Genomic DNA, 12,272 nt, shown 5'->3' with positions numbered 1-12,272 from the left:
AAAATGCCACAGTATGTGTGAGAGCCCTTCATCACTCCATTTTTTTTTTACCGAGGGCTGGCTGAAAGTTATTGGGATCAGCACAAAGGCTCACATAGTGAATGGAGGCTTTATCTTCCCTATTCTAACATGGCAAAGTCTCTGCAGCTTACCCATTCAGCCCGCCTTCAGAAAATTCAGAAATAAAATAACCTATTCTTTCCTAGAGTAAGTGTTTTTTGGTCTGTCAACAGCTGTAACATTTTGGCAAAATATGGTCTATAAATGGAAATAGATGTTCCTTCTCTGTGTGTGGTTGTTTATTTTGCCTTATACTCAGCCAGCCCTCTTCTGTTTTTCTTCTGTTGCTTCAGGTTCAACTACAGATCAACGCACCATCTCACCACAAATGGCTTCTACGAGTTCCTCAACTGGTTTGATGAAAGGGCCTGGTACCCCTTGGGCAGGATCGTTGGTGGCACAGTAAGTTTCTCCTCAAATTGAAGCAGTCAGCCATGTTTTACATGTTTTGCTTAATTGCTCAATTCTAGGGGGTCTTTAGAGGAATACAGATTTACTTACAGACAACGTTCTTGTGAAGTAAAGGAAAATAAATAATTAAAATGTGTTACCCTTAAAGATTTCTAAAGTTTGAATTGTTTGCCAGAATGAGAGATGTGTATGTATCCACAGGAATAAGTCAGAGATGTTTTTGGAAGACATTGTGCTCAGCCTTTATCTCAAGATTGCATTGCTACATTTTGCTGATGATGTAGCACGTAATCAGACTGTGACCTCCGGTGTGAACTGGCTTGCTTTGTATCAGACCAAAGCAATGGGTTATGAGAGTCAGCAACTCAGTCTGAGGCCATGCTACTCTGCGAAATTGCCTCCTTCAGTTTGGGAGCAAGTTGCTGGCTCAGGTGAAGGAGTACAAGTAACTTGGGATCTTGTTCATGAGTGAGGGTAAGATGGAGCCTGAGATCGACAGGCAACTTGGTATGGTATCACCAGTCACCTGGGTGTTGTATTTGACAATGGAGGGAGCTAATCTCTGGATTTAGTAGATGATCTCTCACCTGTAGTCATGAGCACTGGGTAGTGACTGAAATAATGAGATGACAAATTCAAGCTGCTTCAAGGAGTTTTACTATGTAAGGTTTCTGGGGTCACCCTTTGGGATGGGGTGAGGAGCTCAGACACAAAGAAACATCTGGGCATAGAACCACAGCTCTTTTGTTTTTTAAAAAGAGCCAGTTGACGTGGTTTGGGAATCTGATCAGGGGGGTAGCATGGGGTTATCTGGGGTTAGGAAAGGCAGTGCAGGGATACCATAGATCCCTATAAGCCGGGCAGCATGGATTTAAGTCACAATCCAACAGCAACAGTGAGTTGTTATCTTGACAGATTCCCCTCGTCTGCCATGGCCACCCTGTTTACCAGCAGCAACAATTGTTCAGTGAAAAATATGTGTTGATTCCATGCAATTTATCTCCCATTTCCCCACGCCTCCCCTCCTCTGTGCATCTCTTCTCCCAACCTCATCTTCTCAGCCCTGTATACTGTGAACTGTGAGGCCTGTGTGAGTAAAATACCTTTGGCCTATCCATCTCCCTCTCCTCTTTAACAACCCCACCTGCCTTCTTTCTTTTGACCAAGCTTCATGGATCCACCAGGTTTTGCACTCTGAGCTGTAATTGCACTAGCTAATGGTGCATCACAACTAAATAATCCAGGTCCTCAGTGCCAAATAAATGTGGAAATGTCTCCCAACATGTTTCCACTATTGGGGCCAGCTGAGAAGCTGCGATAGAGCCTGGCCCTAGGTGCCTGTAGTGTGACTCTTTCTCTTACTCTTTCTTCCTGTCTCTGTGCAGTGTAAACTCAGTCCTGCAGGCTGATTGGAGAGTTCCTCTGCACAGTTGAGACAGCGAGGCATGTTAATGTTTTGCATTGCTATCAGATACCGTTATCATTACAGCACCAAGCAGATGGTGCAGAGCAGGAACTGTATTCACGCTACATGCCGATGTTTCAATATGGTATTCACTACTGCATAAGAGACACTAGGAATTGGAATCCAAAACCCATCCGTCAGCATTCGTCTGTTATAGGCAATTAGCATCAGCTACTGGTAATTGCATATGACAGGCCTAACTTTTAATAATGAATGTGCTGGTTCTGTTACAGTACATGGATACTTGGGTTAGGCCTTGTAGGCACAGGGTGGAAGCTGAAACTGATTAGACTGGTAATCGGAATTGGAAGGCGTATAGTTTTAGATTCATTTTCATGACATTTACAAGATCCCTGTCTTCTGCATACCAATAAGCATACACAGCTCACATCTTTTCCCCTGGTACACTGGTATTGACATTTCATGAATGTATGAGTGAAAAACAACAAATCACTAAGTAATTCACCCATGGTTCATTTGAAGAACATTATAGCGAGTTGTGCTGATGTCTTCTGTTACTTTTATGTGAAACTAAATTTTGATTTCATTTTCCAGTTGAACATTACTTTAAATGTTTTAATTTACCCTCAAGCTAGACCAATCTGCAAATAGAGGACATACGAGAGCTTCTGCTGTATCAGAGCTCGGGTTTTTTACGAGGTGGGAAGACAATAGGTGCTGTGATGAGCATTGGTGTAATGTATAACTTCTATCCGGCTTCTATCTGTAAATCGTTTCCCTTTTTGAATATTAACTCTGTTGCTCTGAACGTCCATTTTCTGCTGTAAGGTCTTACATTTATTTCTGATTAAACTTTATGGTCCACTCAGTTAAGACTGACAATTTGCTTTGATCTCAAACAGCTTTATTATACGCAAAATAAGTAAAACGTTTAATACCATAGCTAGCATAAAAACACACACAATAAGAACAATATACAATTAATAAAATGCCTTTAAAACAAAAACAGGTTAAAAAGTAAAAGTAGCTCAGCCGATATGATTTCTGATGTCCTTCTCTTAGAAGTGTTAAGCTGAGCAGTTACAAATAGTGTGATTTCAGTGGGTATAATTTGTGGATTAATTGCTTGGCCAGGATATGTCTTGCACTGTCTCTTAGCAATTACTGAGCAATTATCGTATTCATGTGTTATTATTTGAACTGGGATGATTGTTATCACACCAGTGTCACTAAGACAAGTTACAATACACGTGTTTCATTTGTCATTTTAAAAATGTCAAGGGATGATACTATTCATATTGGAATTAACTAATGTACAGTGTGCTGGAACCAATGGGTTACCTTTTGGTTTCATGATCAAGGGCATTATGGTTGATTTTGAGTTGGTCCCAAATACTCACTAGCTCACCAAATGTGTATTAATCCACAGCTGAAAATAGTCCCCCACAAAAGCATTATTTACTCCTGTGTTTGACTAACACAGGGGTGTTAGTGAATTAACACCCGCCAAGCGTCAAATGCAGGTAGATTTTACGTTTGGCAAGTAAATCTCTGTAGGCTATCTGCCACACTGGCGGGTAAATGTTTGTACCAAAATAGTCATGTGATAACAAACTATGCTGAGAGTCTCTACTGCATTTTGGTGTCATTTACGGGCCCGCTGTATAATAATATCTTATTATCTCAATGAAATGTACTGAAACGAATATATATGTGACACAAAAAGGCAATTTATAATTTTGGCCGGTAAAAAATATGCTTGGCTGGTGGATTTTTTTCATCTACCAGTCCCCTTGACCGGTGAGTCAAAAAGTTAATTTCGGACACTGTGCCCAGCTATTGTTGGAAATTACTTTGGCTTTTTAAAAAATGAAACTATATATTTTATATAGTTTTTTTTACCCACAGACAGGATAGGGTCAGAAAATATTTAGAGATGGACTAATGTATTGGTTTTTGTTTGCATTTGTTGACAATAAAATATATAGAATTTTGCCAGCCTTGTCCTTCAACAGGCTAGGTCTGCAAAACATTTGACTTGGAAGAAGTTTAATGCCAGATGGTAAGTCACATTCTGCCTTATAGGGCAGGCATTCACAGGCATTTCGATAGCAGGTAGATGGGTCATTCTGTTTTCCATACTAAATGCAATGTCTTCCAATAACATGCAAATCTATGCCATCTGGAGCAAGATATAGGAATTGATGCATAGAGGAGATCTCTTTATGTGAGAGGCTGAAGTGGGATTGGTTGCCAGAATAATCTGATGCCTTGCTCAAGGGCACCATGATGGTAGCTGGAGTAACAGAAAGCCACTCACTCATTTACTGTGTAGGCTAATTGTCAAAATCCCCCTTGTTTGCATGACTGAGATAGATTAGAATTTTCTGAACATAGACAGGCTTCAGGGAAGAAGGGCATTTAGTTTACTCCCACACTACATTCAAAATCCTGAAATGAATGAGTGAGAGCTCTTATTTGCATCAAGCCTATGCTTTTAAACATGTAGGGGTGTGGACAAGTGCTGGGTTCATCTCACATTGGCACAGTCTGTTTCATAGCCCACAATGCAGGCACAATTGTTTTGAAAAATAGTTTATGAATTACAAAGTTACATTCCCTCCTTGTTTTCAAAAACCTGTCTTGACATTTTATCAATGTCAGTCTCCTTTCTCATGGGGGAGTGGTGGTCTGTGACCCTTCTGGCTCCAGATGGAATTCATAAAACCACCTTTGCTCTACCTGACAGCGGTGACCGAGACTCTTGTCTGTTGTGTTCAACCTTTTACCCGCCTGCACTCCGTTTAACACACCCTTTCTCTCCTTTCAGCCACTATAGTTCACTTTTCTTACTCTGTCTCTCCAACCTCTCTCCCTCTATCTTTCATCATCTCTCCTCTGCTGTCTGCCTCTGCCTTTCTCTAATGTCTCGCTGTCTTATATCACCTCCACTATGCCTCCATTCTTTGCTCCCGCCCTTATCCCTCCCCCCCTTTTTTAAGTTCAAAATCAAACAGATGATCCTGACAGTCCTCATTAATTGTGTATGATAGCGTTAAGTCTCTAAGCACTCAGATGGGTCACACCGTTTGGAGGATAGAAGAGCTGATATCAGTTAATGTGACACTTTAGTGCCTTTCTGAATAGGCCAGCTGCCCTCTCCCTTTTTATTTCCCTTTTCACTCGCACCCTCCCTCCATTCCCCAGAGGACGACTGTCAGTTGCTCTTTCTCCTGAGCCATAGATAAGGAAGGAAGGCTTTTTTAATGTGACAGTCCATAACAACAGTGGGCTGTCAAGCCAATAAACCACTCTTTGTTGCCATAAGGACAATAACCCAGGTGCATTTTTGGTAACAGCTTTTGTCAGTTCTAGTTGATGATATTTTCATAATGAACAAACTATGTAATGCATTCTTTAATGCTGATTTAGAGAAAAATGTTGATAAATTATGCACAAAGATTTTTTTCCATTAAGCCAAATCTCAATGCAGAATGGACTTGGCTATGTAGAACAATCTCAATCATCTCTGTAATGTTTTTGAGACCTGGGCCCTACCACAGAGTTCAAAATGGCTAACATTTACAAGAGTAGTTTTGTAAATGGCCAGTTGCCGCTCCGTTAGACAGAGTCCAATCCTCAGAGCTGAGAGCAAAGCCATGGTTGATTTTCATTGAAGTAGATTGGTTGACGAAGCTTAGGTCTTCTAGGCATCGGCTAATTAGAGACGTGAAGACCTGAGTTTATTAGCGGCAAAGCAAAGTGCATGGACTGCGGCTACAGTGAACACACATCAGGGACATCACTCTCACGTTAAACACAGCCTCGCTTTTTACTTCAGACAGCTAGTGTACTGCACAGGGGCATAATTGGATCTGTTCTCAAAACAAGACAGGGCCATGAGGCCTACTCACACCCCAGTTGAGTGGAGGCTGAACATCATACATGGCAACAGTTTTTGGTAATAGACTAATTGTTTAATTCATTTATTAAGCAAAATATGTCAAACTTCTGCTATTTTACATACTTGTAAATTGAATATATTTCTGTGTTGGACTGTTAGAATAGCTTTTTTTGTGACTAAGAGTTCAGCTTTGGCTCTGGGAAATTGTGATTTCCAAGCATTTTTCATTATTTTTTAACTTTTAAAAAGCCAAATGATTAATCACTTAGCTGTACAATTAATTGATATAATTGATTAATTGATAATGTTATAATTAGTTGCATCACCACATGGCAGTGCCCAGCGATGGTCCAAGTCTTAAGGCAGATTTAGTTGACTTGAGTTTTATTGGTGTACAGTAACAACTGGATGAGGCATGGAGCATTTGTTATGACATATTAGCTTAGAATGTAATGTATTCTATTTGCTCTAAAGTGTTTGTTAGTATAAATAAAAGCCTGTGTGTCAATCAGTAAAGTGTATTAATAATTAATGCAGCTTGTAATCTTCCACTTTCCTCCTGTTTTTAATGCTATGAATTTTTCTTATCTCCGTCTAAAATATTTTTCCCTCTTGGTACCTTTCAGGCTTTCTCTCTCATCTTGCCTTTCACTCAACCAACCATTGCTTATGTCTAGGGCTGCAACAAAAGATAATTTTTTATGATTTACAAACCTGCCAATTATTTTCTTGATCAATTGATTAGTGGTTTGGTCTACGAAACATCAGAAAACAATGAAAAATACTCCAAACAATTTTCTAGAGCCCCGACCAATAGTTCAAAACCCAAAGATATTCATTTAACAATAATGTTAAGACAAGGAAAAGCTGCGAATTCTCACATTTAAGAAACTGGTTGAAAAGTTGCTGATTAATTTTCTGTCAATCGATTAATTGACTAATCGTTACACTCATTGCTCTACTTGTGTCTCACATTCTTTTCCTTTCTGTCCCTATCATCCCTCCCAGCCTTTTTAAAACAATTTTTTTTTTTTTTTTTTGGTTCTCATAACTGATCTCTCTCTTTCTGCCCCCTCACTCAGGTATACCCTGGGTTAATGGTGACTGCTGGCCTCATCCACTACGTGCTCAACCTGCTCCACATCACGGTCCACATCCGTGACGTGTGTGTCTTTCTGGCACCGGTGTTCAGCGGCCTGACTGCCATCTCCACCTTCCTGCTGACACGGGAACTATGGAACCAGGGTGCAGGACTGCTGGCGGCCTGCTTCATTGCCATCGTCCCAGGCTATATCTCCCGCTCTGTCGCTGGCTCTTTCGACAACGAGGGTATCGCCATCTTCGCCCTGCAATTCACCTACTACCTCTGGGTATGTACACCGGTCAATTGATGCAAAGGTGCAATAAGGAAGAATCTTACTGTACATGAAAATGTAATATAGGCGAACATGTAATTGTAATGTGGATGTACACATCGTGGTCATTATACACTGGTGGTCATATGACACTTTAAACTTCTTCTTTGTGAGAAATCAGAATAAAGCCTGATCATGTGCTCACTCTTGGTCAGCTTTTAAATCTGTTTTAGCTGAAAAAGATATGTCAAAATTTCTACTCCAATAGTGAGTGCTCAGTCTTTTGTTCATGTTTAGGGGACAGGCTTTATGTAGCCACAAAAGTAGCCTTACTCGGCCTCAGATGTTGAATTATTTATCCAGAACCTTGAAAGGCACACTGGGCATATTTGCCGACCATGTGGAGCCCGGGAAACAGCTTGCTGCACTGTAAAACCTTCACAACAAGATGACCTTTTAAGAGTAGAATTGAAAAGATCTCGGGTTAAAGGTTGAATAGCCCCCCTCACAATTTACCTTCCTTTCCTAAAATACACGAAGTGAACACAGCAGGTTGTGTTGTCCCCCTCAGGGAAGCTGACCTTGTTGAATTTGCTCCATCATTCTGTTCAGCAAGTTGAGATTTATTTTGTATGTAACAAAAAATAATTTTCCTCCAGTGATTAAAACACAATTTGTCCAGGTTATCCTTGTTTCTGCAAGGTAGACCTTGACCGAACAAAGCAATTCCACAGATGAGGAGAAAATGTTTGAATACAGCTTGGATGCTGGCAGGAACAACAGTGCAAATCATTTTTGAAATGGTATTCCACAGCAGGTGGAAGGAAGGCGCTTTTCAAGCTGGAAGATGTCTTGAACAGCTTTTCACTGTACCTCAGTCTGTCCACTCTTTTCAGTTGCATCAGCAGCTACCTTATAGCCCTGCAGATATCTTTCTATGAGTGTGTGTGTGTGTGTGTGTGTGTGTGAGAGAGAGAGAGAGAAATTGAAGAGCTCTGCTTTGCAAACAATTTTATCAGCATCTTCTTTTTTGTTGTTATTGGAATTGACCTTGACAAGCATTGAGGAGTTTTTCACTCTGTATTGAGCTGTATCCGTTCAGTGTTACATGGTTGTTTTTTTACTTTAAAACTCAGAATAAAAATGATAATGCAAGACCAGGCTTTATGTGAAAATGAAAATGTGGAAAGGAAACTTGACTTAGAAAAGAACTCAATATTTCCAGATAACCAGCTTAATGAAAATGGATCAGCTTCTTCTGTTAAACCAGGTTTCTCCTGACATTAAAGAGGTGAAGGTTGAGATTGTAAATGAAAATAATATAGTATAAATAAATGAATGAATTATGCTGCTGATACTTTTAACATATTACATTTACAATGATATTTATTCATTTGGCAGGAGAGGGAGAGAGGGGGAGGGTAAGAGAACTGTGCATGCCGGCAGCTCTGGACATGGATTTCTAACATTTGTGTTCTTCTGTCATGAAGAACATAAGATTGAAATGAAAAGATGTGGGCAGTGCATGATATTAGAACCGTTAAAGGTAACCTTGTTTCTGCTACTGAGGCTAGAGAGGATTGCTGGAGGAAAACTGCAGATACTCTAAATGCATAAAAATTACTGCCTGTCATTAGAGCTCTGTAGGCATACTTCTTATTTATACAATGTCATCTCATGGAGCCTATAAAATGATTTTCTATCAACAAAATTGCCTCATGTTCCTGTAGACTGCAGTGATATAATATAAAGGTAACAGGTTACAATGAAGAAATTACAGTCAGCACTGAAAGAATTTCACACCTGCACAGGAGCATGTTTCACATTAATTTGGCAGTTTAAAGTGAGTAAAAATTTAATATTGTAGATTTTATCAATGTAAAAGTGATCAAGCAAAAGATGAAAATGATATTTGATATTTGCAAGTAGCTGCTTGCACAGGCCTTAATTATTAAAACTGCTGCCATCTGCAAGGCCTACTCCCAAACACGCGTGAATCAGTGAAAGAATCACTGTACAATTTAATATAATTTGAAATCATTTAGCCTTAATGCTTGGCTGCGAATGTAAGCATGATATTGACTGGCCTCTGGTTTTGATGCTATGTAGTTAACACTGTCATTAGTCATTATCTATCTGGCTTTAAACTATACATTAGACAAACAGTAAGAACAAAAATGACAAAAGAAATCCAAATACCAACACCTATTGCTTTCATCGGTTTAGTCGTTGCTAAAGCTCCGTTGTGTCTTCTTCTTTGCATCGCTCCTGCTGCTCAGTTCACTTTGGCAAAGGACAAAATACCCTCACTGCTAAAAACAGTGCAAGACCTGAAGGAGTCCCACATTTATGCAGACCTGTATTTGGAGGCCATACAATGTTGCTCATCAGCATTCAGGATAAATGCTCTTTCCTAGCTGATAGTTTGGTTGAGTCAGTTACTGCAAGACATGATCATCACAGATGTTTACTTAGTAAACATGGAAATCAATCTTTTATCACTTGATGTTCACATCGCCTGTGTGTGCTTAAAGATGTCTCTATAAGGGCCTTCAAATGAAACATAGTTGTAGATGCTGCAAAACTCTTGATCTGCATAGAAGTACTGATGCAGGTATTTCGTCATGCCATGCCTCGCTGCTGTTTGTCACAGCGTTGCAAGCTTGGCAGTACAGTTGCTGCCGGGTTGGAAGGGACCTTTTTTATCTGTCCAAGGATTCAGCCATCCCAGTTTATATCACTTTCTCAAATCGTGCATAGATGCATCTCTACATGTGGTTTAAAGGTAATATGAGTCACTAGGCTCAAGTGTGCTTGCGGACAGCTGTATGGCCCTTTTTTGAACTCGCTCACTGTCACTGATCTGGCATTGGTGTCCAGGTGGCTGGCTGAACACGCCCGTTGTGTTTACAATTTAAGTCGCAATACAACACGACTGGCTGTGTGTCTGTGCACCAGCTCAGCAGTGTGAAACCAAACAGCTGATAGTGCTACTCACTGGGAGAGCTGGCATCCTCAAACATACAGTGCATATTTGGGAGCCAAACATACTTAGGAAATATACATTATGTACATTATACGTACATGTACAGAAAAATGCAAACCACACATAATTTGAAATGACATATTTCACAGACATCTCACGAGTGACTATAACAAAACAAAAAGAGACATCCATCAAGACAGTTTGCATTGCTAATTTATATTTAAATTTGCACAGAAAGAGCAAGGAAACAAAGAACAGTCACAAAACTTTGTTGAGATGAGCCATATTGAAAGAGTTGTGCAACAAGGACTGCAAAATCTGCACAGAGCTGCATATTAGTGAACTGTGTAAAAGGTGAACTCCAGGTGAACTCTGTCTCTGCGCTGACATCTGGATTAACTGCATTATGAAATAGTATTCTCTACTCTAAAATAATACTCGCTGTAATGCTGTTTTGTTCAATATGAATAAGAACGAAGAGAAAATCATGGCAGATCAGTGCCAGATCAGTCGTGACTCCCAAATTATAATTACAGTCGGCCTAACAATTATTTTTGTCAGCCTCTTTATGTAGATAGGTTTCTTATTTTCACTGCAGGTATTACAAAACCTTTTATGGGACATTTGGCACTTTTAAACGATAACAAGAGAGCCTTCATTCTTATCCTTCCAGTCTGGTCCCATCCAGTCCTAATACATCTGAGGTGTTTTCCTGCAGTAGTCTACAAAAATTCACCATCAAACTTTTCAGGAGTCATCCAAAATCTGTCGCCATAACCATTTGTCTCACACCAGGAAATGTGTATTAGGTAGTGTTATGGACATCTTTATCTCTGCACTATCATAATGGCCTCTTGTCATCTTGTGTGTATGTTCAATACATTTCCAAGTGAGGCAGGTGTTCCTCGCTGCAGCCATCACTGCCTCTTAAGGTGATGTGTTATCAGCGAAGCAGTGCCATCGAAAAAATCCCCCTCCACTCACCTGCCACCTCTCACATCCTCCGTTCTATTTGGCAAGGGCCCTGAAAAACAATCATCCTGGCCATGCACCACTGCTTCCCATTATCAGTCTCATTTACCCACATTTGTCTTTGCATTTTCCTTTCCTCCTCTCTGTCTTTCTTCAATCTCGTCTCCCTTTAATTGTCTTTGTCTTCTTTTGTCCCTGCCATTGTTTTGCTCTTGCTGTGTTATGCTTTCTGCCTCTTCTTTCTTGTTCTTCCCGCCTTGCTTTCTCTTCCTATATCTCTTCCTTGTCTCTTTACTCCCCCCATCCTCTCCTCCACATGGCAAAAATACACAAAGCCGTTCTCTCAAGTCTCAGCCCAGTCTTCATTATCCGACTCCTTCATTTTATCCGCTAATAACCCATTCAACTCCACTTGCTTAATCTCTGTGTTTACCCCCCCTTGCAACACACACGCACTCACACACCCTCCCATAATCTATAATTGAATCCTCTCACACCCAGGAGAGCTGCTCTTCTTAACACCATAGCTCTTGGTAACATGAATACACACACACAGAGTTGCTCTGCCTCCCTCCCTTGACCTAACCCAGTGCACTATGCCTACATTGTTGTAACAGTAATTCCACTCTTTCTCTTGGCTCACATTTAATTAGTTGGACTGGTATCACACTGTGTGACTTCTGTGTTTTCACAAAGAGAGTGGCGGCTGGGAGGGCAGTTGGAAGAGGCGGTTGAGGCACCAGTTGAACATGGCTTGTACATGCATCTGAATAGACAACACAAGGCTGCACGCTGCTTGCTTTGGCCCAGCTTGAGTGGGAATATTGTCTGAAGAGAACACAGCAGCTTGTACAGTAACTGAAGTCATCCTAATCTGTCATCATGCTTGTTTTCACTTTTAAACAAATGAAGCAAAGACTCAACATGGATTTATGGGGAAAAGTGTTTTGGTGGCTGTGCCTTTGGCAATATACACTAGCTAAAACTAATGCAGTATAATAAAACAGCCTTGCGACGAATTCTACATTCATGACAGCTATAATGTTCAGTTTTTGTTGAAAATGTTTGAGAGGTGTTAATTCAACTTCATGATTATTTTGGAGGCTGCAGCTTGTGGTGGTGTTGAATTGTATCACGTAATACTGAAAGGTATTTCTA

General features: G+C 40.3%; 1 protein-coding gene across 1 annotated transcript in view; it reads left to right on the top strand.

Moving 5' to 3' along the window:
• LOC122864804 (dolichyl-diphosphooligosaccharide--protein glycosyltransferase subunit STT3B) overlaps positions 1 to 12,272 on the top strand; it is an 80,735-nt gene that overhangs the window by 37,926 nt on the left and 30,537 nt on the right. Inside the window, exons 2-3 of the mRNA XM_044172486.1 lie at positions 354 to 462; positions 6,884 to 7,171. Coding sequence (XP_044028421.1) covers positions 354 to 462; positions 6,884 to 7,171 — 397 coding nt within the window. The remainder of the gene's footprint in view (positions 1 to 353; positions 463 to 6,883; positions 7,172 to 12,272) is intronic.

The sequence above is a fragment of the Siniperca chuatsi genome, linkage group LG17 (genome assembly GCF_020085105.1).
Source record: "Siniperca chuatsi isolate FFG_IHB_CAS linkage group LG17, ASM2008510v1, whole genome shotgun sequence".
NCBI classification, from domain to species: Eukaryota; Metazoa; Chordata; class Actinopteri; order Centrarchiformes; family Sinipercidae; genus Siniperca; species Siniperca chuatsi.
Note: the sequence above shows the minus strand (reverse complement) of the source record. Positions and strands in the feature narration are given on the sequence as shown.